Consider the following 26,296-nt stretch of genomic DNA (forward strand, 5'->3'; position numbering starts at 1 on the left):
AACACCTTTTTATTGGTCTTTTTCAGTGACGCACATGTACATTACCAGATGGACTGCGGCGTGTACGACATTCATTACGCCAGAGATTGCAATTGTGTGCAGCAAATGATGGCCACCACATTTAACATCTATTGGCCTGACATGTCGGGACACACTCTATTTCACTCCGTAATTGGAAACGGAAACCACGTGTGTACGTGTACCTCACCCCTCTTGGTAATGTACATGTGCGTCACTGAAAAATACCAATAAAAAGGTGTTAGCATGTGGACGTAATGTGCTGTTCCAGTCTCTTCTGTACCTAAGGTCCATCACCGTTCCCTCTGGATCCCTACGTAATTCGGTACTCTCCGATACACACGATCGAACAGCGGCGGAGTGGTACTCAAGCGTCAACTTTAGGTTGCAATATCTCCGGATGTAATTAACATTTTACAATGCGACAAACGGCACTGATTACGTATTTGTTTATATGCTCAGATGTGCTAACAAAACTAACGTGGTTCCATTTAAAAAACGTAGGTTTGAGTTAAAAAACATACTTCCGTGCATTTTTGTATGGTTTGTATTAAACAATTTCACTAGCCCCTCTCCTCACGTTCGGTCTGTGGAATCGGTTCGTCAGTATTTGATGTGGTTTACGAAATATATCCAGCGGTAACGTTAGGTGACTCACCCTGTATGTATTCCAATACAGGCGAGACATTTTGTGCTAAAGTCGCTGGCCTAGTATCGGCGGATAAATACGATATTGCAGTACCTCTGTTATTCCGTATTACTATACAATGTTCCTTTGGACATGCATGTATTTCCAAAGGAACATTGCATCGTAATTCGTAATAACATAGTCACTGCAATATTGTATGTAGTGAACACTAGATCTTTAGTGCAGTTTCATTAGCAGAACTGCAAAAAAAAAGTTCATTAATGTTAAAATTAATGATGTATATGTATCATGTAAACAGACTCGTTCGACGTCATTTCGCTTACAGAACCGTTACAATATTCTATACAACATGTAAGAATCCAACAAACATAAAATTAACCTTATGTTTAATAGAAACATCAAAAAGTATTGCACCACCTCCGTTCCTAGAGTTACGGAACGTGTACAGAAAATTGGAAGAGAGATCAACATAAACATTATTTCAGCCCTTTTGTTGCTCATGAAAACCAAACATTGCGTGTTCTATCACCATTCTGCAAGACCTTCTGAGGTGGCTGTCCAGATTGCTGTACGAACCGGTATCTCTAATACCATGTCCAGTATTCGTCGTAGCATACTATCCACAAGTTCATCAGGCCTCTGTTGGTCCAGATTGTCCCACTCCACAACGGCGATTCGGCGTTGATCCCTCAGTGTGGTTGGTGGATCACGTCGTCCATAAAGATCCCTTTTCAATCTATCCCAGGCATGTTTGATAGTGTTCATGTCTGGAGAACATGCTGGCCACCAGTGGCGTAGCGTGAGGGGAGACTTCGAGACTTAGCCTCCCCAGTATTCGTACTTAAAAAAGATGCAATAGTAATTCACCAAAAATATAAACATCTTTCTACTAAGAGCTCTAAATGTGCGAAGGTATCAGTTTTGTAGCCCGCGCCGCAATCTGAGAATTCGTGTATCTGCCTACCTGAGACTCGACTGCTCTCAGTCTCTGCATCCCTTCCCTTAGCTGGCTGTGTGCGCCTGCGCTTTCGTGGCATTCTCGGCTCCCCTCCACTTCCCCTCTTCTACGAACGCCCGTGCGCTGCACTTGCTAGCAGGTATCGAGACTATTCTCTGCCGCTTCTATGCTGGCTTCTAACACGGAAGTGAACAGTCCCGCGGTTTGTGTTCATAGTCATTCTTGTGTGACTTTAGTGCATATTTTCGTTGTTTCGCCAACATGAGTGAGCCAGCAACTGAACACCTTACAGAATTTTTGTTAAAAACGCCTTATTCTACATTAACGTATGGAAAAAAGTGAGATTTGAAGGACAACGACCTACTCCTATACTCAGCGTAGTTTTAAGTGAAGCCAAACAAAAACGCACTTTTCAGACAGCCTCGTACAAGAAGTATGCGTGACTGACTGCGAATGCAGTTAATGACAGGTTATATTGTTATATATGTCTTCTGTTTGGTGGTGAAAAGGAATGGTGCAATGAGGGCATTTGCACAATAAGGAACTTTGACAAGGATGCACAAAAGCATCAAATACAAAAGTCTACCACAGAACGAAGAATAATTTCAGTTATCGGGCAAAAGTAGCATTGAACACACCCTTTCTGAAGCCGCTCGTCTGACAGCAATAAAACAGAACTAACAAGTTGCATCAAACAGGAGAGTATTGACTCGTCTTATTCAGGCAAATGTATTTTTTTGTAAATAAGAACTATCTTTTCGCGGTCATCGAGAAGACGAATCCTCCAGCAACAAAGGTAGCTATATGGAATTGGTGGATTTATCAGCTGAAGGAGAGCAGTTAATCCGAGACCATGTGTCATCATCTTCAACCTTTAAAGGAACTTCTCCAGATATACAGAATGATGTATTAGAAAAAATGATAACTCTGACAGTTAATGAGGAAATAAAATATGAAATTCACAACTGCAATTTCATTTCGATTCAGGCTGATGAAACATTAGAAGTGTCATGCAAGAGTCAAATGAATATAATATTCAGGTACTGCAATGCAGACAAAATTGAGGAAAGATTCGTTGGATTTTACGATGTTTCTGGAGATAAAACTGCTGAAGGTTTGTCAGACATTATTCATGCAGTATTGAAAGAATGGAATGTGGAAGGAGAAGTGGTTAGTCAAACATATGATGGCACTTCAGTAATGGCGGGCAGAGAAAGAGGACTACAACAATTGGTGAAGCAGTTCTGTCTCTATGCGCTGTTTATTCGCTGTTACGCATACCAACAGAATTTGGTACTGTTACATGCCTCCAAAATCATACGACAAGTACGCATGTTGTCGCGGTTGCAAAGGTGGACCTCGCCATGGACGTCGGGAGTGAAGTTGCGCATGATACAGCGTATTGCGCATAATTTGATTCGTAACACGACGTCCTGAGATTGCATGGAAAGCATTATTCAACATGGTGGCGTGGCTGTCAGGATACCTCCGAGCCATAATCCGTAGGTAGCGGTCATCCTATTAAGTAGCAGCCTTTGGGTGGCCTGAGCGAGGCATGTCATCGACAGTTCCCGTCTTTCAGTATCTCCTCCATGTCCGAACAACATCGCTTTGATTCACTTCGAGACGCCTCGACACTTTCCTTGTTGAGAGCCGTTCCTGGTACATAGTAAGAGTGTGGGCGCGATCTAACCGCGGTATTGACCGTCTAGACATGGTTGAACTACAGATAACATGAGCCGTGTACCTCGTTCCTGTTGGAATGACTGGAGCTGATCGGCTGTCGGATCCGCTCCGTCTAATATGCGCTGCTTATGCATGGTTGTTTACATCTTTGAGCAGGGTTACTGACATCTCTCAACAGTCAAACGGATTGTGTCTGTGATACAATATCCAAAGTCAACGGCTATCTTCAGTAGTTCTGGGAACCGGGGTGATACAAAACTTTTTTGATATGTATATATTGATTTGTGAATGCATATTGCAGGAAATACGTGACGTAATATACCATGCATTTGTTTTATCGATTATGAGAGGGAGCGTAGAATATCAATTTACGTCACGGCGAAATCCATTAGTGGGTAGATTGTATTTCTCAAGTATATCTGAAGGAATCAGCATTAGCTTTTAACAATACCCATTATTCTTGTGTAGTACTGTAGTGAAATCACAAAAAATATAATCCAGTATGCTGTGACAGTGATGTGGGTTGGTCTCCTCCCCACCACTGTGCTATTCATTCACAGCTCATTCCCCTAGCAAGGTCTTCATATGTAACGAGTGGAAGTAATTATGTGACTTGATGTTTTCTAAGATCAGTTCGCTCTGATGGCGTTCCCACTCCTCAAAAGGTCATAGGGTCAACAAATAATGGGATCACGTTATTTTTGAGTTGGGTTACTCTGAGAAGAGGAGCATGGCTTACCACTGGCGGAGGGAACGACGTCAGGGTTTTTGTCGTCCTTGTCGAGCAGGCGCTTGTCCTTGACGGCGAGGTCCTTTGGCCTGGCCGCGGCGCGGTCTCTGGACCTCTGGACGCGCAGGTAGACGGCGCAGGCGGCAGACAGCACGGCGAGGAGCAGCAGCACCAGCACCAGCGCCAGCAGCGCCGCCAGCACCGGCGTCAGCTCCAGCGACGACCGGCGACCTGCAGCAGGGCCCAGCAACGCCGTACACCCAGCCCAGTACCAACATCTGGGCACATGGAACATGTGCCTAGCAGTACGGCCTTCAGCAGCAGCATCCAGCCAATACCAGCTGCATAGTCTGTGCCTTCTCCATCTCCTGCATCATGCATTAGCCTGTCCTATGATAAGCTGTATTCTGTGTTCCTAGATGCAGGTGGGCTAGGCAGTCGATCCGCAGCACGGCCACCAGCAACGGTTCCAACATATCAGAAAGCCCTGGCATCGGCCTCATGCTACAGAATCGTCTGTCTGCCATTCTAACAGCCACGCTTGTGCAGACAGGACAGATAATCAGCATCATATCCAGCATCCGTGACTGCCACATGAAGAGCACTGACATCGTCGATCAGTGGCAGCCTATATTACTTTTTCGTCAAGGACTGTACTATTTTAATACATGCTACAGTTCCAAGTACAAGCATAAGAAGTACGTACAACAGTAAATGTCCTGTAGGAAAACAAAATTTTGTTGTAAAAAGCCAAATTAGGCCTACCAATGTGTTTCAAAGGCAATTAGACGATCAGTATTACCAGCTTTGTCTCGTGGCAGTGAGACATGGACTGTTCATGTTAGCCGCGCTGGATTAGCCGAGCGGTTTCAGGCCCTGCAGCCATGGACTGTGCGGCTGGTCCCGTCGGAGGATCAAATCCTCCCTCGGGCATGGGTGTGTGTGTTTGTCCTTAGGATTATTTGGGTTAAGTACTGTTTAAGCTTAATTTTAAGTTAAGTCCCATAAGCTTTCACACACGTTTGAACATTTGAACTATTCATGTTAGGCAGCTAGTTACACATTCAAAAATCATTTGACCAACTTTTTTTATCGAAATGGTGGCAGAACTACTTAGTTTACAGGACACGAATACATATTTAACTTTAACATGATTTGTATTAACATTAATGAGCTCTTTCCAGGTCTAGTAACTCAGCTACAATTACAACCAAATGTTATTTAAATTGAAGGTAGAGGGGGGACAAAGGAAAGGAAATTGAACTATTGACGGCATCTACATCGGCACTTTATGCGGAATCAGCTGTGACGAGTGAAAATGTGTGCCGAACTGGTATCTCCTGCTTACTAGATAGTTGCGTTAGCCACTGCCTCACCAGAACAGAATAGTCATCTCAGCTGCGCGGACTGTCTCGTCACCTCTCTCGGCCGATCCACACTAGAGAGCCTGTATAGAGAGAGAGTGGCCATACGTGAAATTGCCCGTGATTGGTTGATTAGCTTTGGCAGAAAAATGGCGCCAAACGTCTCTCTCGCTTCCTAGGCTCGCCGTGCTTTTGAGTTGAATTGAAGTTTAGAGGACTTTTGGAAACGAATAAAAGGTATTTGAATTATTGACAGACTTGTTATGCGTTGTGCATGCATGTTCGATTCAGTTGTATATCGTTTTTAGTACGTAATTAGCGTTTGTGTTCTTAAATACGACTTGAAATAATGAGGCGTTTTGTGATCAAGTCGGTAGGCCTACATGTTTGAAGTAGTCACGTTAGTAACTGTACAGTATTGTTTTTGACATCTGTAGACATATGCAGACGTTCGTAAACGATGCCAGGTTGTGCTGCATTTGGTTGTTTCAATAGAGGCGAAGGTGGATTTCGCATGTTAGCATATCCACGCAATGAAGAAAGACGAAAGGAGTGGGCTGTAGCAGTCAACAGGGCTGACATAAATCAAACAGGTGCCTTGTGGAAACCAACCAAGTACTCTTATCTATGCGAAGTAAGTCGATTTTGCTTTTTACTACATATAAAACAACTTGCAATATACATAGTTAAATTTGAATACAGACCTATAAATTGCCTGTGTGAAAATTATTATAACACATTATTTTTATAAACAAAGGCATTTAACGAATGATTTCGCCATATTGTCTTGTGCTTTTGATTCGGTGAGTGTGTACTCCACTACTCCACTAGAGGCCATTCAAAAGCCCCGCCCGCAGTTTGGCAGAAAAATGGCCGCCGTATCGTACGATGACCACTCTCTCCCTATACAGGCTCTCTAATCAACACTCCCACCTAGCGCCACCTATCTGCAGTGCGGTCATGTCGTCCATGCTCGCTACTTCGGGATTCCCACAGGAGGTCGAACGCAATTACGCATCCGCACTGACACCTTGCATTCCTGTAACTGACTGGCCTGGATGGGCAATGAATCCGCTAGTTTCAGTGTAGATGCACAAGTACATCCGACCTCCTGCGGGAATGTCGAATTAGCGAGCGTGGAGGACATGTACGGGGACTGCCGATAGGTGACGCTTTGTGAGAGTGTGCATCAGCCGAGAGGCGTGCCACCATAGCCCGTGCTGGTGCGACAACGCCTCTGTCCGAGTGGCACAGTGGCTAACGCAACTGTCCGATAAACAAGAGACGATGCCGGCTTTGAATTCCGGTCAAACGCACTTTTGCACTCGTCGCTGCTGATTTCGCATGAAGTCCCGATGCAGCTGTCATCAATAGTCCTCTCCTTTCCCTTTGCTTTGGCCCCTACACCTTAAATTTAAAAACATGCATCACAGCTGCGCATTCTGCGTAGTGTCTCTTCTTTCATACATGTCGAAAAGAACAGACACCGGGCTTTTATGTAACTAAAGGTTCCAGACCACGATTTTCACATAAATTTTCGTCCGTGGAACTGAAAGACCTGTTCAGTAGAAATACTGTCAGGTTAATTTTAAATCTTGCTTTCCTACTTGCCAAACATATTACGTTACTGGGCAAATGACTAAAGCTTTTTATTGCCATATAGTAAATTCCTTTATGAGTCACTACAGCTTTAATAAAGTGTAATGAAGGTTATTTTTTACTCTAGTGCGGCAGGTATGGACATCACGACCTTTCTCAAATTTTGATAGATTACTTATGGTTCAAATGGCTCTGAGCACTATGGGACTTAACATCTGAGGTCATCAGTCCCCTAGAACTTAGAACTACTTAAATCTAACTAATCTATCACATACAACCATGCCCGGGACAGGATTCGAAACTGCGACCGTTGCAGCAGCGCGGTTCCGGACTGAAGCTCCTAGAACTGCTCGGTCACAGCGGCCGGCAGATTACTTATGGTCAGGTCCTGCAGAAACTGTCATCACTTCTGTCTCTAAGCTGATCGTAGGTTGTGTTCCAAAATTGAACAGCATAGAGGCAGAAGTGATGACACTTTCTGCAGGACATGACCAACATTTTGCAGGACCATGCTCAAGCACGTACAGTGCAAGCTGTTACTGATCTGTTTGACTGATGGGGCTGCTAAGTGCTGTACGACCTACTGCACTCCCCTACCTTAAGCCCTCCTAAGTTCAAATCGATTTCTAAACTGAAGGAAACTCTTCACGGTATTCGCTTCAGAGCTGCTACAAATTCGTCGGGCAATGGCCGCGCCGCTCTAAGTGTCAATACAACTGGCACTGATAAGAGTATCCTAGGACTTCCATATCGCTGGCAACGGGTTGTACACAATGCTGCTGACCACATCGAAGGTCGGTACAACTTTGAAACACGTATCTATTTTGTACGAGCTGTAAATAAATAGTTGCCATTATTAAAGTTCCAACCCTCGTAGTGTGAAGGTACAGTTACTATGAGCAGCTCTTTGAGTAGGTCCCTAGAAAATGACTGTAACTGAACGCCACATATTATGCTTATTTCTCGCTTTTGTGTGACCATGCAGACACCATTCACGTTTGAGAATTACTTAGCTGGAAATTAAAAAATGTATGCTGGAAACTACTAGACACAAGGCGAGAAAAGAAAATGGATTAGGGAGTACAGGATGAAGACATCATGGTATCATAGTGGAAATTTAGTTGATCTAACTGTTTACTCAAACGAGTAGAAGGTAGGACTCTTTTTGGGTTCCGTGAAATAAGGAAATAATGGAACAAAGCCCTAAATGATGGTTCGTAGATAGCTTTAAAAATAAGCAGGAGCAATATAGCTTTGTATAGATAAAGACTTCAATGCATGAAATGGCTTAATGCAGGCCTTTATCCAGGTGTAGATGCCAAATGGCTAACGACAATACTGACGATGCTGACCTTATAGAATATGAGTGTACAAAGTAAGCCAGTGTTCTCAGCGTTTTAAAAATAAAATCAGTAATATCACGAAAAAAAGATTTTACTGAATTAAAGATGTATAGAAGACCTGTAATATGTGGTTTTCAGTCCAATGTCTGTTCAGAATTCAAATAAAATAATTTTTAAGACACTTTCGTGTACTCCTGCCTTCTGTCCCTATTATTATTGATGACGATGATGCGTTCTTCCATATACTGAACCCAGTGATCTGAATTTTTTATACGTGAAGTTATTGATAATTTATGAAGAACCGATACATAGATTTTCTGATTTGTCCTTTTGTTGTTCCATCTATTGTTACATTTTTGCTGAGCCGGATTATGTTGCTTACATCATCAAACAGAACTGTTTCTCTTTTATCTGTGAACACGAGAAGGTGATTAAGAAAATAAAGAATAAGGTTAGACCCAAAATTATACTCTGCAAACTAGTAGTATTTTGTGTTCTGCATACGCTACCCAGTATGACCTTTTGATTCTTGTTAGTTAAATATGGTATGAACCACTTTACCTCAAAGGCCATGATGTTTACGTTCCTTAAGTGAGATGGTATACTTCCCCAATCTTATGGATTAAACAGGTCACAAAATCTCCCTGTAAGTCTCTGTCATTCAGGTATTGTATTAAAGGATAGCAGAAACGTTTCACTGCATCTTCATTGGGGAGCTACTTACTGATCACAACATCATAGTTTCAGAAATGAGCAAGCTTTTCTAAGTATATTACTTTTTCCAAACCTTTTGAGACACACATTAACAGAGAAACAGGTTGATGTTTTCTAACAGATGTTCCGATGTCTTCCATTAAGTGAGAAGTAACAATGGCTTGACGTTACTCTGTTAGGAAAGATAACTTACATTTGTAGATGAGTACAATAACTGTGTCGCAATGATACACTTTTAATTTCTTTTCTAACTTTCATTAACTACATGTGAATTTTAGGCCGGCCGAAGTGGCCGTGCGGTTAAAGGCCCTGCAGTCTGGAACCGCAAGACCGCTACGGTCGCAGGTTCGAATCCTGCCTCGGGCATGGATGTTTGTGATGTCCTTAGGTTAGTTAGGTTTAACTAGTTCTAAGTTCTAGGGGACTAATGACCTCAGCAGTTGAGTCCCATAGTGCTCAGAGCCATTTTTTTGTGAATTTTAGTTTTGTAATTATTAATTATTTTCATGATTTCTCAGGGAATAGACTAATAGTAAATTCACTGAACTTATGTGCTCCTGATTTTAGTGAATAGTGGTATGGGCTTCCTTTTGCGCTCACTACGCCGAATCTATTAGTATGTTGAGGACTTAGTTGTTAACGCTAGCTGCCTCATGTTTGCTGCCATGAGTCATTTGATTATTATCTTTGGTCACTTAATGACCTAGTTTCTTCACATATTTCCCAGTTCCTTTTCTAGATTTGTTTTGGTTTTCTTTGAGAACGTATTACTTTCCGACTTTACACGTTACCTTCTAGATTCTTTTATAACTCTTCTCGGTGGAGAAAAACTATAATATAAAATCAGTTACACAATGTCGCTGATTTCGACCATTTTGTGCATTTTTCTCTTCTTATTACATGATGTTCCAATTCCTTTTTTTATCCATTGGAAACATAATTCACCGAGATTTCGACAAACATAAAATTCTCGAGCAAGCAAAATTTATTGCAGCAACGCAATGTGTGACCATCTCAAACATATGCCAGTCAGAATATAAGGTGCACCAGTGCTGATGCAGAAGTTGTCTGACATATCTTTTTGATAGCCATACATAATGTATTAGCACATTCCGAGAGGCTCCTCTGAAAATTTAGTGAGAGCCATGAACGTCCGATACAACAATTCGATAGAGATTTTACTACTTGATGTGCAAAATGACTCCTTTTAAACAGTTAATTATGCCTGTGTTACCCCATGTTGGCGATACATAAGGTATGCTACTTAGCTTCCTCGGAAAAATTGAGAAAATTTCTACTCATTTGTATAAAATAACTCTCAAGGAATGAGGCTGGACTGAGACGCGAGTATTGCTACGAATACAGTATTAGCAGTCCTCGACTAATTTGGACGTTTCGACAACATTTAGCAAGGCTTTTTCCAAAAAGACAACTAATTTAATTTGCGTTCATATACATATACATACTCTGTAAACCACTCAGGCAAAGAATATTTCCTGTTGTACCACTCATTGGAAATTTGTGGTAAGGTCTCATGGGACCAAACTGCTAAGGTCATCAATCACTAAGCTTAGGCACTACTTAATCCCCATGCCCGAGGGAGGATTCGAACCTGCGACGGGGGCAGCCACCCGGTCCGTGACAAGACCCCCTGACCATGCGGCTACCCCGCGTTGCTGTTGTACCACTTATTAGAGCAAATAATTCCCAGTTTCACGCACATATGAAGGAAAAATGGTTATTTCAATGTTGCTACATGCTGTGTAATTACTCTAATTTTGTCTTAGTATCAAATTCTAGGATCGACAAACCCTGTGAGGTTGTCTCAAGGAGTTGCTTTGATTTTACTCAAAATTAGGTCACTTAAGGATTAATTTTATTCAACATACACCCCTGGGCTTGTAAACCTTGGAGAATCGGTCTGATAGTGGATAAAGGAGAATCGGAGACTGGTAATGTGCTTAACATCAATTACGAAGTAGAGGAAGTCATGGAGTTCTGCACTTTTGAAGCAAAACTCCGTATGGTGTACGAAGCTAGGAGGATACCAAAAGAGATCAAGATAATACAAGGAGGAGTTCCCCCGCAAAAAAGGATGAAGTTTAAGAGACTGTGCAAATGGAATACAGAACTGCACGGAAATCAATCATGGACATCAGGATAAATTGTAAGAAAGGATAAGATGATAGGGTGTGAGTAGCGACTTCGGGGAATAGAAATGGTTCAAATGGCTCTGAGAACTATGGGACTTAACATCAGAGGTCATCAGTACCCTAGAACTTAGAACTACCTATACCTAACTAACTTAAGGACATCACACACATCCATGCCCGAGGCAAGATTCGAACCTGCGACAGTAGCGGTCGCGCGGTTCCAGACTGAAGCGCCTAGAACCGCACGGCCACACCGTCCGGCCTGGGAATAGACCCTATGGTACTACAGGGAGTTTAAAGTGACAGAAATGCAGCGGAAGACCGAAAGTATAACATGTTCCCTAAATAACTGAATGGGTCTACGTGCTACTGAGAGACTAAGAGGTTGAGATAGGAGAGGCAGTCGGGTTGTGGTGCCTCAAACTGGTCAGAATGCTGATGACAAAATATCGGATAGTTAATGAGGAGGTGTTAAACTGAACTGGAGAGAAATTAAATTTATGACATAACCTGAGTTACAGAAGGGATCTTTTGACATGACACATCCTAAGATGTTACGGAATAGCCAGCTTTGTAATGGGGAAGATAATTGCAAAGGAATGCCAATAAGCTGGTTCAAACTTAAGTAGGTTGCATATGTTTTGCAGAGGCAAAGAGGTTTTCGCACGACAGACTGCTGTGGGAGGCTGCATCACGCCAGTCATTAGACGAAGATCAAATCACCCACAACAATTTGTTAGCATTTGTAGCATGAATTAATGGCAATATCATGAAAACCGTTAATTTCTGGAAACACATTCATGAAGTGTTCTCACGGATCCTAGTATATAGTTTGCTACTGTTCCATTTAACATATCACCAAATACATCTCTGTATCTCATGACTCCTACAACGAAATACTATGTTCGAGGAGGAATATTGAATATTGACGATGGTGACAATAGAAGACGATTTCTTTTATCTCTAATAGATTTCAGACCAATTCTTCTATGTTGGTTATGTGTGCCTTACGTATCCAAATTTTTTTTCAAATTGGTTAATCGTGTTTACAGTAAACTATGTTCGTATGTGCAGTGAATAGCAGACGAATTTGCTCTGAACGTACAAATTAATTAAGTGTGGACGAGATAGAAGACATTATTCTTTCAGAAGCTTACATATAATTTCTACAGAAATCGAAATTTATCATACAAGAATATTGCGGACGTTAGGCACATATGGTCTTTGTCCTAATATTTACAACAGATTCAACCCCTTATAAAAGAAGATGGACGAAAACGATTGGAATTTCCTTGTTAGATGATTTAAAATGGCCGAGTAATCCGATTAATAATGTTAACTTAGGCAAACTAATTTTACTCGTAACAAAATTTGTAATTCACTTCGATTGTGCGACTAAAATCGACGTTTCTCTATGTAGACAAATTCTAAAGAATGCTGCTCTGTAAATGCGTGATGCGGTATCAGTTGATTGTGTTATTTTATTACGGCACTGTCTTGTATGCCCACGTCACCTAGACTTTATTGAAAAGGATCTTTCGCAAACGTTTCGAGACGTTGCTTTTGCTACAATGATGGGTTTATTTTCTCAGCATAACGTGGTTCCTGCATATTCTAGTCATCAGGTGACACTAATCTGAACCTAACAACCCCTGGAAATAGATTGACAAAAATTGTCTTGTTAGTTGGCCATCGAGGTTCCCTGAACTTATATCTTTTGATTTGTATCCGTGGGGTGGATTGTAAATCGAAGGCTACAAGAGAAGGAAAGATATACGGATGAATCGATCATTCAGATCATGATCAGTGTTGCCTTAGTAAAAGAACACCAAAATGACCTCAGAAGAACTATGCATGTGCTGTCAAGCAAATTCGAAAGTGCTTTAAAGTCGGAGGTGGAATTTATGAAAATCAACTCTGAGGTGAATCATTTGCCTTAGCTTAACACATTCAGTGATTGAGAGTTTCAGTTACTTTCTAGCAGCGGTATCTCTGTAACTAACAAAATTAGACACGTGTTATATGGAATGCTTCATTCGAAATAATCTATACTACCACCTACTAAAATATTTGCCATTCCTCCTGAAACATCTTAGATATTTTGCAGCAAAAGCTAACTAGTGAACTGGTCGAGGCAGGTGTTAAAGATGATAGTGCGGTACGCATGGACATTATGTGGCAAGTGCTACAGATTAACAGAGGTGGTTTCGTCTCTCCCAGAAGCCACTTTCCTGCGTAGCCGTCTGACATAGCCGCACATGAAGTGTCGGCCATGTTCTATGATTTCGTTGTGGGTCTTAGACAAGACCATATGGTCCATGAAATTGTCTAATGAAAGCTCCCTGCCATCACATATGCATAGGAAATTCGGGTTCCTCTAAATCGGAATTTTCCACAATGCGACAAATCTTCTCCGCTTCCAAACACTCATATGTATAAGACACTCCAAAATATCTTGCGCATCATCCAACATTAATCCATCAGCTACGAAGAAGGCTCCTGAACTTTTCCTCGTGCCGTAATTTGCATCTTGGATACCATGATAAATAAACTCAAGATCAAATTCCCGCACATACCCACCACTTCCCAGTTTTGTTTCTAACATTTTCCTTCTCAGTCTACCCTGAACCCATTCGCACTTACTGAGCGATGTGCCGCAGTTGTTAGCATACTGGACCAGCATTCGGGAGGATGACGGTTCAAACCCGTATCCGGTTTTCCTGATTTAGGTTTCTCGTGATTTCCCTAATTCACTTCAGACATATGGCGCGATGGTTCCTTTGAAAGGGCACGGCCGATTTCGTTCCCCATCCGCCCCTCATCCGAAGTTGTGTTTCGTGTCTAATGACCTCATCGTCGACTGGATGTTAAACACTAATATACTCGTCCTCCTTTCGCACTTACACCACACCATCTTCATACGTTCAGTCTCCTCATTCAGACCTACAATTCTTCGACAAGAGTGAAGGGACCCAGCCTGTCTCATACCTGGAGCTTACAAGGAGCTTGCACATTCAAATTCCACGGATGGGCGGATAATCCTACAGGAACAGGTAATCTTACACTGGCGACAGTACCTGTGCGTAGCTCTGCGGCCTTGAGCGTGAAGGTGTCGAGGGCGACGGGCGCGGAGCGGCCGCGACTGTTGACGGCGACGACGGTGAGCCGCAGCTCCTGGCCGGCAGGCAGGCCCGCCACGCCGAACGCCGGCCAGCGGGACGACAGGTTGGCCAGGCGGCGGCCCGACACCGCGTCCTCCACCAGCAGTTCGAAAGTCTGAGGCTGCCCGCCGTCGAAGCCCTCCAGGCACTCCAGCTGCAGCGACGTCGACGTCTGGTTCATCAACGTGCAGTTGCTGGGAGGATCCGGTTTGCCTGAAACGAAAGACATCAGTTACAGAAGAGATAGTACGGTTCGAGCAATTGGTTTCTCACAGCTCGTTAGGACAAATAGTCGATTTCAAAACCATGATGGGCCGCTGATGAAATAAATCGTTACTTACCACCTTCGAACGTGTTACCATCATCAGGCATCGAAAAATCGTTTACAGTACCCAACATGGCAAAATATTTGCTGTGGCGACAAGCAAAGTAGATGATTTCAAGATTTTAAACATGGCTGAAACTGTTGAAATTCTTCACGGTAAATGATGACAGCCTAAACAGTTGCAGGATAAAAATTTATTAAAATTCTTGACCACAGTTTCGGTATATCTAAATATTCCTTCATCAGAAGGAAAATACACTCAAATCATATACTGCCTAGGGTTTTCACACCCGCTTCACGTTAGTTCATTGGCGAAGTACTGATGCTAAGCTGTGTTCGCATCGACCCTCTGTCCATAATTATGTTGTATAAATGGAGATGACGTTTTAACTACTGACGACGCCTTTGGCACAATTGTTTTATGAATCTCCATTGCAGGATATGATTTTAGTGTATTTTACTTCTGATTAAGGTATATTTAGATATACCGAAACCGTGGTCAAGAATTTCAATAAATCTTTATCCTGCAACGGTTTTGGCTGTCGTCATACACCGTAAAGTAGATGATATCTAGCCTCATTCTTGGCAATAATAAAATGCGATCCACATTTACGTCTTTATCCACATCCACAAGTCACCATATGGTGCATCGAGGAGGGAACCATGCGAGCTGCTAGTCACACCGTCTCCTGTTCCTCTTGCAAATGGATCTTGAGATGAACCACTATTAAAATGCTTTAGTGCTACCCCTCATTTCCCTGATCTTTTCCTCACGGTCTTTATGCGAGATGTACTTCGCCCGTACAAACAATTTCGAGACTGATTTCATTCAAGCCGTCCAAACGACGACAGCGTAGTGACTACGGTGGCAGCTAGAACTATACACAACAGACTGGATCAATAAGTTGTTTCCTAACAGCGTTAATCGCTGGACGTAAGGTTGCAGTTTGTCAGAAACACCAATGGAGAATCATCTCTAAATCGAGATATTCTCCAGAACGTTCTGAAGAACAGAAAAGTGTGTCAAAAAATTTTCCCGCACACCTTGACTCCCGAACACAGATCATGACGCATGGATGACTGGTGCGAATTGCTAAAATGCGAAATATGGACAACTCTTTACTGAATTAAATTATTGCATCTTACGAGCCTTCCTTTTATTAATATGAACCTACCACAAAACGACAAAGTGCAGAAATTCATAAAAAGAGTCAACGCTTCGAAAACATAACCGACACTGAAGCCAGTGTGACGCCCGCATTGAAAAAAGTGCTAAAGGAGGAGTTCTCTGGCAGTTTCGCATGGTTGTATGAGCGTTCAACTGGGAGAAGAGTGTGTACGAGTAGAACAGTTAAATAAAGCTGCCGTCTTAATTTTCCTTTTAATTTTGGGACTGACTATTTTGACAACAATAGAATGGTTATGCACTCTGTTGCCCATGTCCAGTCCCTTAATTTCATAAACATCGTTTCGTGATAATAGCGTTCTCTTTCCTCCACCATTTTTAATTTGCGTTCACGTACAACTTCCATAATACCCGCGTTGTGGACGCACCGAATGGTAACAACCCTAGCAGCATGCCTTTCAATTGCTTCGACATCTCCCGTTAATTCGATCTAATGAACATCCAAAACACTTTCCCAGTACTCCACAATGGATCGCACAAGTACTCTGTATGCAGACTCCTTTATAGATGAGCTACACTTTTCTTCAACTTTCCCAATAAACCAAGGTCGATCATTCGACTTTCCTACAAACGACGCTAAGTGGTCCTTCCTTTACATGTCGCTTTGCAACGTTACGCCAGGATATTTAACTGACTTTACTGTGTATAGCACAACAACACTAATACTGTATTCTAACATTAAAGAATTGGTTTCTCTTTACGTCTGCTACGTAGAGTTGACAATTAAATATACCGTTTAGTTAATTAACGATCGTACACTGTAACAATCGTATCCTATCCTTCATGCACTTGTCAAGATTCAGAGTACACTCCATTCAGTATGATGAATCTGACTGTGTAAGCCAATTACAGTAATGTATCTACTGTGTAATGCATATTAAATTTTACTACTGACAGCAGTAAAACAGCATGGCTTGAATTGTATTAAATGGCACATTAAGAATGTTCTCGTATAGACTGCTGTAAATAATTTTGTGATACCTGCTATTGATCACATGGTCGAAACCTATAGTCAATAAAGTTTTATTTAACCAGCAGGTCCTGGATTTTCCAAAATGCAGTTAAAGAAATGAAAAATAAATACACACATCAAAAAAAGTTTTCCATCACCCCGGTTCTCAGAACTCCTGAAGATAGACAGACACAGTCCCTTTGACTGTTCAGAGATGTCATTAAACCCGCCCAAAGATGTAAACAACCAAGCATGAGCAGCCCCTATTAGACGGAGGGGATCCGACAGTCAGTCAGTTTCAGTCATTCCACCATGAAGGAGGTACACGGCTCGTGTTGTCTGTAGTTCAGTCTGTAGTTCAACCATGCCTCGACAGTCAATGCCGTGGTTCGATCGCATCCTCATTGTTACTCTGTGGCAGGAAGGGCTCTTAACAAGGGCTTCTTATGGACGACGTGACCCACCAAACACTCTGAGGGACCTACGCCGAATCGCCGTTGAGGAGTGGGACAATGTGGACCAACAATGCCTTGATGAACTTCTGGATTGTATGCCTCAACGAATACAGGCATGCATGAAGCCAAGAGGACGTGCTACTGGGTATTAGAGGTACCAGTGTGTACAGCAATCTGGACCACCACCTCTGACGATTTCAATGTATGTGGTACAACATGCAATGTGTGGTTTTCATGAGCAATAAAAAGGGCGGAAATGATATTTATGTTGATACCCATTGCCATTTTCTGTAAAGGTTCCGTAACTCTCGGAACTGAGGTGATACAAAACTTTTTTGATGTGTGTAGAAAAACAAGTTGAGCTTTAAAAATGGAGGCGTTACACCAAAGAACTCTCCTTGCTTTGGTATAGTTGCAGATATCGCTTGTCTCTGGTGAGAGACAGAGAAAACTAGGTTGCCGCTTTTTCAGTTCATCTTGCTATTAATGGGCACCTGTCGGATTATTCCTGTCAGGCAATGTGGATGTTGATATAAGATCAACGTACACCTCCTACCGCAATTAGCGGACCGCGCCGTTGACACCTAATAAAATACGTGTGCCGACAAAACTGATAATACGTATAGATACAAGTAGAAAAAAAAGAGGAAGCGAAAGCACACTTAGATATTGAAATAACACGTGTCTGGTTGATAATTTCATTACAAACAGTATATTCCTTTCAGTTCGTCTACTACCTCCAATGTAGATACAATAGTATGTCTAGGAATTGGTAAGAATGTTGAAGAATTCTACATATCACAGAATACATCATTCTCAAATCGGGATTTGATTTAGTGAAATGTATCCACACTCCAAGCAACTGGAACAAATATCACAAAAATCCAGCTGCCACCCGACAGGGGAAGGGAAATTGCATTGCCTAAAACTGCTCAGAAAAAAATACGTAGTGACGGTTCCGTCGGCAGTTCTTCTGATGGGCTAACCCGACCCTGATAGTTACTATCTGCAGCAGTACCCAGGGAAGCATATTTCTGTTAAGTCGGAATCGACTCCAGTTTAATACCGACAGTCGCTTCCATCTTCAAGCACTATACTAATTTCTCGTTTAATAAAAGCTTCTCCGCGTGGCTGAATCGTCAGTGAAAATCACGTCCACAGACGTTCTGTGAAGTGATCAGGGTGATTTGAACCGCTATAGAACGAGAATAAAATTAGTATCTTCTTTGGAACTTCAGTCATAGGAAATGATGTGAGAAGACATCCCCTCCACTTGTCCCGATGCCACCATAATTTCAGATTACTAAGTGATGACACACTTATTTTCTTCTAGAAGGAAAGCGAGGTGGACGTAGTTTTCGTAGTTGATGAATCATAATAAAATAGATCATGTTGTAGCGGAGACATTTTCATTTGGGGACCGTGTCACTTTTTAAAGCAAAAAGTAGACCTGCTCACAGCGGTCATTTTTAGCGTGCTTTCTAAATCAGTCCATCGCCAAGTTTTCCATTCATCTGAAGACGATTCAGGAAAAGAAAAAAAACGTACATGAAATTCTTAAATGAAAAGTAGTCAGAACCAAGAGACATTGATGCCAATATCAGAGAGCAGGTTGAAATGAATATCAGGATGGAGACGAATGAACATCGGGAGAGGCTGCGTAGGAATATAAATCGAAAATAGGAGGTAATAAGTATGCTGAAGCATGTAAGTTAATAAAATGTGATATAACAATGAGTGTAAGGACACTAGGGAAAAGTTCCCGGTCAAGAATGGACAGATGTTCAATTTTGTTGGCGGAATGTAGGTTGGACTACTAGGGAGAAGATATTATACATACATACATTAGATGGAGAAAATAGAGAAATATCTGAGAAGGATCGGAAAACCGCGCTGTCTGAAGATGTTGTAAACAAAACCCCAGGAAATATGGGAATAGAAATATACGAACATAAATATAAGAATGTAGCTTCTAAAGTAGAAGAAAGCGTTATGATGCGATTGTGCCGTGCTGTACACGACACCATTCCGCAGCCCGTTCGGATTTCGCGACGGTCGCGACGAGCGCCTCCTCGGCACCTAATTACTGATTTCTAATTATTCATCTTATTATAATGCCTGCTGTGTCGCGATCTAACTCAAATATTGGTAAAGTGGCCATTGAGCTTCATCATTAAATTTAATTTCAAGGCTTTTTGTAAAGTCGTCATTCCGCTTATTCACTGCCTTTAAACTGTTGTTCTTATAATTGTGGCAATTGTGTTTCAATAAAATTCAGACTGTAAAATGAATTTGTGTGACGTTTTTGGTAAGCTTGACATTAGATTCAGGTATATCTTCTGAAGAAGGCTCAATTATTTCGGCTGATACCTCGGTAAAGGTTGGTTTCACTACCGCAATCGAGGCTGATAGTTTCTTCTACATTTTATTTGTATTACATTAAAATTACTGAGCATTTCTATAAAAAGGTAGACCAGCTACAGGAACAAGCTTCTGCCCCCGCGAAGCGTATTGGAAAATGTCTGCATCGAATCTAGGGGAGAAATTAGATGTGAAGGACATGGAAACTACTGCACAGAAAGCTGAGTACGGTAGTCAGATTGATAGGAGAGTTGTCGACAAACAGCAAGAGGGCACAGCAAACAGAGAGTGCTGTGTTTTGTTTGCCAAGCTTTCTAATCATTTACCTGGTTTGCTACAAGAGCAAAAAAAACTGTCGGTGGACAGAGCCCAGATACATTATTTATCGCGGTTCCTAGTTGAGTTGCAGGAAGAAGGCGAAAATTGTGGTTTGAGAGGACGACAGATTTTTAAGTTTTATATTCAAAGTGTACATGGCAGTTAACGGATTATGTCAACACAACTAGAGTGGTACAGTATAGCCTTAGTGAATTTTAGGGCGTATTTGTTTAAGCAATTAATACCCTGCAGGCACTGCAGGAATTAGTAAGAAAGTACTACTCGCGGGAGCAACAAAATAGGGTGCAGAATGAGATTCTCACTCTGCAGCGGAGTGTGCGCTGATATGAAATTTCCTGGCAGATTAAAACTGTGTGCCGGACCGAGACTCGAACTCGGGACCTTTGCCTTTCGCGGTCAAGTGCTCTGCCAACTGAGCTACCCAAGCACGACTCACGCCCCGTCCTCACAGCTTTACTTCTGCCAGTTTCATATCAGTGCACACTCCGCTGCAGAGTGAGAATCTTATTCTGGAAACATTCCCTAGGCTGTGGCTAACCCATGTCTCTGCAATATCCTTTCTTTCAGGAGTGCTAGTTCTGCAAGGTTTGCAGGAGAGCTTGTGTAAAGTGTAGAAAGTAGGAGACGAGGTACTGGCAGAAGTATAGCTATGAGGACGGGGCGTGAGTCGTGCTTGGGTAGCTCATTTGGCAGAGCACTTGCCCGCGAAAGGCAAAGGTCCCGAGTTCGAGTGTCGGTCCGGCACACAGTTGTAATCTGCCAGGAAGTTTCAAAATAGGGTGCAGTTTGCAGATGATGTATTCGGAGATATCAGGCATACTGTAAAGGTAATGTGTCTGTCGTACAGTGAAGGAGAAGTTATTAGTAAAATTCTCGAAGGCATAAGTATGGAAGATAAGTCAAGATCACAGTGACTAGACTGCAGTCATTCGCGGATTTTCAAGCCGTATTACGGCAGGTGGACGCTGTCCGTTCTGCGAGTATGAAGAGAATGGCAGAGAGTGGGACACAGGAATGGAAGGCATTTGGGGTAGGTAGAAGGGGCTGCCTTCCTGCGCATGGGATGCCGTATATGTGTTTTAGCTCTGGACGTCCACAACACTTTAAAATGGATAGTCCAGGTAACTAGACAAAGAAGGAGATTTCTTACTGACTACAGACTAGGAATAGGGGCTAGTTTACAGCGAGCAGACGCCCAGTGTGTAATTAGATAAAGGGTTCACCTACGGCCCCTGTTCTACTTATTTCTCTTAGTCAGAGCGAAGAGCCAGTGTGTGTGCCATACTTGACAAGGGAAGCACCCTGTCGTTAATTAGGTAAGAGTTGTATCACGAGTGTCAATCGTCGTGTGGTTTCCTCCCTTGAGCTGGGATGTTGGTGGCTGCATGGTGGCCTACTCTGGTAAAATGCATGAGTTCGGGAAATTCACTAATAAGCTCAGAATTTGTCACATTTTGACATAATCCGTTAACTACGATACACACTTTAGCTATACCATCTTAAAAAACTGTTGTCCTCTCTAACCACAATTTTAACCTTGTTCCTGAAGTTCAAGTAGGAACTGCAATAAATAATGTACCTGACTGCTGACCGCCAGTTTTCTTTTCTCTCGTAGAACCCAAGTAAAGGATCAGGTAACTTGACAAACAGACAAGCCGGCCAGTGTGGCCGAGTGGTTCTAGGTGCTACAGTCTGGAACCGCGCGACCTCTGCGGCCGCAGGTTCGAATCCTCCCTCGAGCATGGATGTGTGTGATGTCCTTAGGTTAGTTAGGTTTAAGTAGTTCTAAGTTCTAGGGGACTGATGACCTCACATGTTAAGTACCATAGTGCTCAGAGCCATTTTCAACCATTTGAACCATTTGAACGAACAGACAAACAGATCACAGCTCACAGCACTCTCGATCCTCTTTGCCCTGTTGGTGTATGTTGGCAAGTCTCCTGTCAATCGGACTACCGCTCTCTGTTTACTGCGCAGTAGCTTCTCACGTGCTTCACCTCTAATTTCAGCCCTAGATGGAAGAGTAAGTTGAAGGTAGAGTGTGAATCAGTCGTTTCTGCCATTCTTAGAACTGATTTTATCCAACAATTTGATAGGATTATTAATTGGGAGGAACGCCAAGTTTCATTCCGTTTCTCTAGAGAGAGAATTTATAAGATGTGTATCTACAGTCATATAGTATCGGCGTAGGTTCACATCGTCAAAGAAACCGAGGAAGAAGAGTGTGACAATATTAGTCATCTGCCTTCTGACCAGGCCGCTCAATTATGGCGCGCTGGTCGGGCATATCCGGATTTCATTAACGGATTTTCTGGAGTTGCAAAACTCAGCATGTACGAAATCGCACTTACTATCAATATTCCTGTCAGATATACACCATACAGGCTTTCTCCTTCGTGGGTGAAAGAGCTCAAAGTGGTTATTGAGGAAATGGTTAAGGACTGAATCATTAGACCTCCTCATTCTCCGTACTCATCAGCCATGTTTTAAGCTCTATGATGGGGGACTTGGGACTTTTGCAGTCCATTTCAATACCGATTTGGATTCGTTTTTCTCCTAGTTTCGTAAGGTGAAACTCTAGAGTATCTTAGATCTCAACCATGTTTATTACCACATTTTCCTGTCAGAGGACATTAAAACGATCAAAGCCGTTGCAACCGATTACAATCTCCAAAAGTTTAACGGTGTTCAATTCGGACTCTCGAGCGGTGGTATTTTCCTGTCTCCCGGTTACTACATTGTTGCGTATTAAAATTGCTACACCACAAAGATGACGTGCTACAGACGCGAAATTTAACCGACAGGCAGAAGATGCTGTGATATGCAAATGATTAGCTTTTCAGAGCATTCACACAAGGGTGGCGCCGGTGGCGGCACCTACAATGTTCTGACCTAAGGAAAGTTTCCAACCGATTTCTCATACACAAACAGCAGTTGACCGGCGTTGCCTGGTGAAACGTCGTTGTGATGCCTCTTGTAAGGAGGAGAAATGCGTACCATCACGTTTCCGATTTTGATAAAGGTCGGATTGTAGCCTATCGCGGTTGCTGTTTACCGTATCGCGACATTTCTGCTCGCGTTGGTCGAGATCCAATGACTGTTAGCAGAATATGGAAGCGGTGGGTTCAGGCGGGTAATACGGAACGCCGTGCTGGATTCCAAAGGCCTCGTATCACTAGCAGTCGAGATGACAGGAATCTTATCCACATGGCTGTAACGGACCGTGCAGCCACGTCTCGATCCCTGAGTCAATAGATGGGGACGTTTGCAAGACAACATCCATCTGCACGAACAGTTCGACGACGTTTGCAGCAGCATGGACTATCAGCTCGGAGACCATGGCTGCAGTTACCCTTGACGCTGCATCACAGATAGGAGCACCTGCGATGATGTACTCAACGATGAACCTGGGTGCACGAATGGAAAAACGTCATTTTTTCGGATGAATCCAGATTATGATTACAGCATCATGATGGTCGCATCCGTGTCTGGCGACATCGCGACACGCACATTGAAAGCGTGTATTCGTCATCGATGGTATGGGGTGCCATTGGTTACACGTCTCGGTCACCTCTTCTTCGCACTGACGGCACTTTGAACAGTGGAAATTACATTTCAGATGTGTTACGACCCGTGGCTCTACGCTTCATTCGATCCCTGCGAAGCCCTACATTTCAGCAGGATAATGCAAGACCGCATGTTCCAGGTACTGTATGGGCCTTTCTGGATACAGAGAAAGTTCGACTGCTGCTCTGGCCAGCACATTCTCCAGATCTCTGACCAGTTGAAAACTGGCTCGTCACAATACGCCACTCACTATTCTTGATAAACTGTGGTATCATGTTGAAGCTGCTTGGGCAGCTGTACATGTACACGCCATCCAAGCTCTGTTTGACTCAATGCTCAGGTTTATGAAGGCCGTTATTACGGCCAGTGGCGGTTTTTCTGGGAACTCAAATTACGTGAAAAAGTAATCAGATATCAGTTGTAGTATAATATACCTGTCCAATGAATACCCGTTTACCATCTTCATTTCTTCTTGGTGCAGCAGTTTTAATGGCCAGTAGTGTATTTTTCCAAATATTAAAATTGACTTTGTTTAGCACTACCAGTACACCTTGGTTATATTTAGTGAGAATTTTTCTGAGCATGTAGCTTGTTGAACACGTTGAGGAAAGATTCTGCCAGTAAGCGTTGGGTGAAGGGGGGGGGGGGGGGTTTGAGCTACTTTTGATCAAAGTCTCACTGAGGCTATCCACAGTTCGCCGTCACCTGGGAGTCCTAAGACTGTGGTAAGATTCACTGGCATGATTATTTTTTTTCGGAAGTTCGTATCTAACTTCGCCCAGATGGTACGAATTACGAAAGAAAGGAAATAAATGTGAACTGCATAATTCCTAGCAAGCCACTTTCGACGATATTAAGAAGGCGTTAACAATAGCACCATTTCTGGCGACACCTGATTTTTCTAACGAAGTAGTAGTTCAAAAATATGCGCATCTGTCAGGTGCTGCAGCTGTTCTGTTACAAAAACATCCGTCCGAGAGAAAACTATTAGGGAAAGGCTCCCGTAGTTTGTCGCGGCTAGAGACTAAATATTCACTTTACGAGGTGTTAACAACGGAAATTTCGTGTATATCTGGAGCATTTTCCACTTTTGCGCGAAACAACCAGGTCCTGAGCTTGGTACTGGGATGATGAAGGCGGAGAGCGCGGATCGTTGGATGGCGCATCGGATCTCTGTCATTCAGTTTAGAGTGCATTATATATACAGCAGGGATAATTTGTTGGTAAAAGACTTAGTCGTATGCTTGGGGAGGAGACCATTTTTGACTGGACCATTCAAGGCAGTAGTCAGCATGAAACGGAATTCATTGACGCTCGACTGACTCTTTTTGTGACATGAAGACACCTATGTAAAGTTAAAGGAAATTAAGGTGAAGATAAAGGCGGGAAAAAATGTGGAGCCCTACAACTTGAAAGGAAATATTTTGTGCTATCCAGACAAGGAAGTAAACGGGACAAAACTTTCACCCCCAGAATTAGTATCCTTAATCTGTAAATATTACGAGGAGCCAGTCGGAGGACATTTAGAACTTTTTAAAATTGTGTTAAATATTCACGAAAATTTGGTCTGACTGGGCTTGGACAAGGAAATAAGGGAATGGGTACAGTCTTGCAAGGCGTGTGCAGTGAGTAAACCGAGGACGAATACACAACATGGGTTGCTAGCTTATGGGTAGGTGACATCATCTGTGCGAAGGTTGTACGTAGATAAAGTAAACCCTCTGCCATGGTCGCGAGTCGGGAAGCGGTTCATTCTCGTTTATGTGGATGCCTTTACCGGATTTGCTGGTTATTTCTGAGCCTTGATACAACCGCGCAAGGCACTACAGGTTCTTCACAGTCCTTGTTTGCTATCTTCTAGCAAGTCCTTGTTTGGTATCTTCAGGCAACCATAATATTTAGTATCTGGTAATTCTGCAGCAGTCACGACAAGACTGTTCCGTGGTTTCTGTTTGGAAAGGAGGATTCCGCATACCCCTCCCCACCCCCAATCCCACCCCTTATTCTCTAACCCTTCATTTGCGGAACAGATAATCCGAAATTTTTGTTTCGCCCTCATAGCATGCCACCCTAAAGATCATTCTAGGTGGGACCAGTTGCTTCCTTGCTTAGCCTTTGTCTTCATTACGGTGGTACATGAATCCCACAGACTGCAACTAACGTTACAGGCACATTCGGTACAAGTGGAAGAAATACACTTTCATTATGTGTTATCCATAGGAGCAGTATTCGCAATTATAGGAGGTGTTATTCAATGATACCCATTATTTACAGGATTAACCATAAATAATACATGATTAAAAATCCAATTTACAATTATATTTATTGGAGTAAACTTAACATTCTTCCCTCAACACTTTCTAGGACTAGCAGGAATACCACGACGATATTCAGACTATCCAGATGCATATACATCATGAAATGTAGTATCAAGAATTGGGTCCACAATTTCTATTGTAGGAATCATTATATTTATTTTAATTATATGAGAAAGAATGGTTACAAACCGATCAATCATATTTAGAGCTAATATAAGAAAGAGCTAAACTGGAACGTGAAAGAGAACACCGCCGTACTACTTTGTGAAACAGAAGCCTAGGGGTACGATTAAGATAGGTTTCCTATTCATTTCAATCCGGGTGACAAGATATGGGTGCAGAATTTCCAGGCAGGCAGTAAGGACAAAGATAAGACAATGGGAAGTTGCTGCCAAGGTTTACGGGGTCGGTCAGGACC

At 42.6% G+C, this 26,296-nt stretch overlaps 1 protein-coding gene across 1 annotated transcript in view; it reads right to left on the reverse strand.

The window, feature by feature from the left end:
- Window positions 1–26,296, reverse strand: part of LOC126260507 (nephrin-like) — an 871,736-nt gene that overhangs the window by 48,110 nt on the left and 797,330 nt on the right. Inside the window, exons 12-13 of the mRNA XM_049957838.1 lie at window positions 14,292–14,588; window positions 4,051–4,272 (exon numbers count right to left, since the gene is read on the reverse strand). Of these exons, the coding sequence (XP_049813795.1) occupies window positions 4,051–4,272; window positions 14,292–14,588 (519 nt within the window). The remainder of the gene's footprint in view (window positions 1–4,050; window positions 4,273–14,291; window positions 14,589–26,296) is intronic.

This window comes from Schistocerca nitens, chromosome 5, assembly GCF_023898315.1.
Source record: "Schistocerca nitens isolate TAMUIC-IGC-003100 chromosome 5, iqSchNite1.1, whole genome shotgun sequence".
Taxonomy (NCBI): domain Eukaryota; kingdom Metazoa; phylum Arthropoda; class Insecta; order Orthoptera; family Acrididae; genus Schistocerca; species Schistocerca nitens.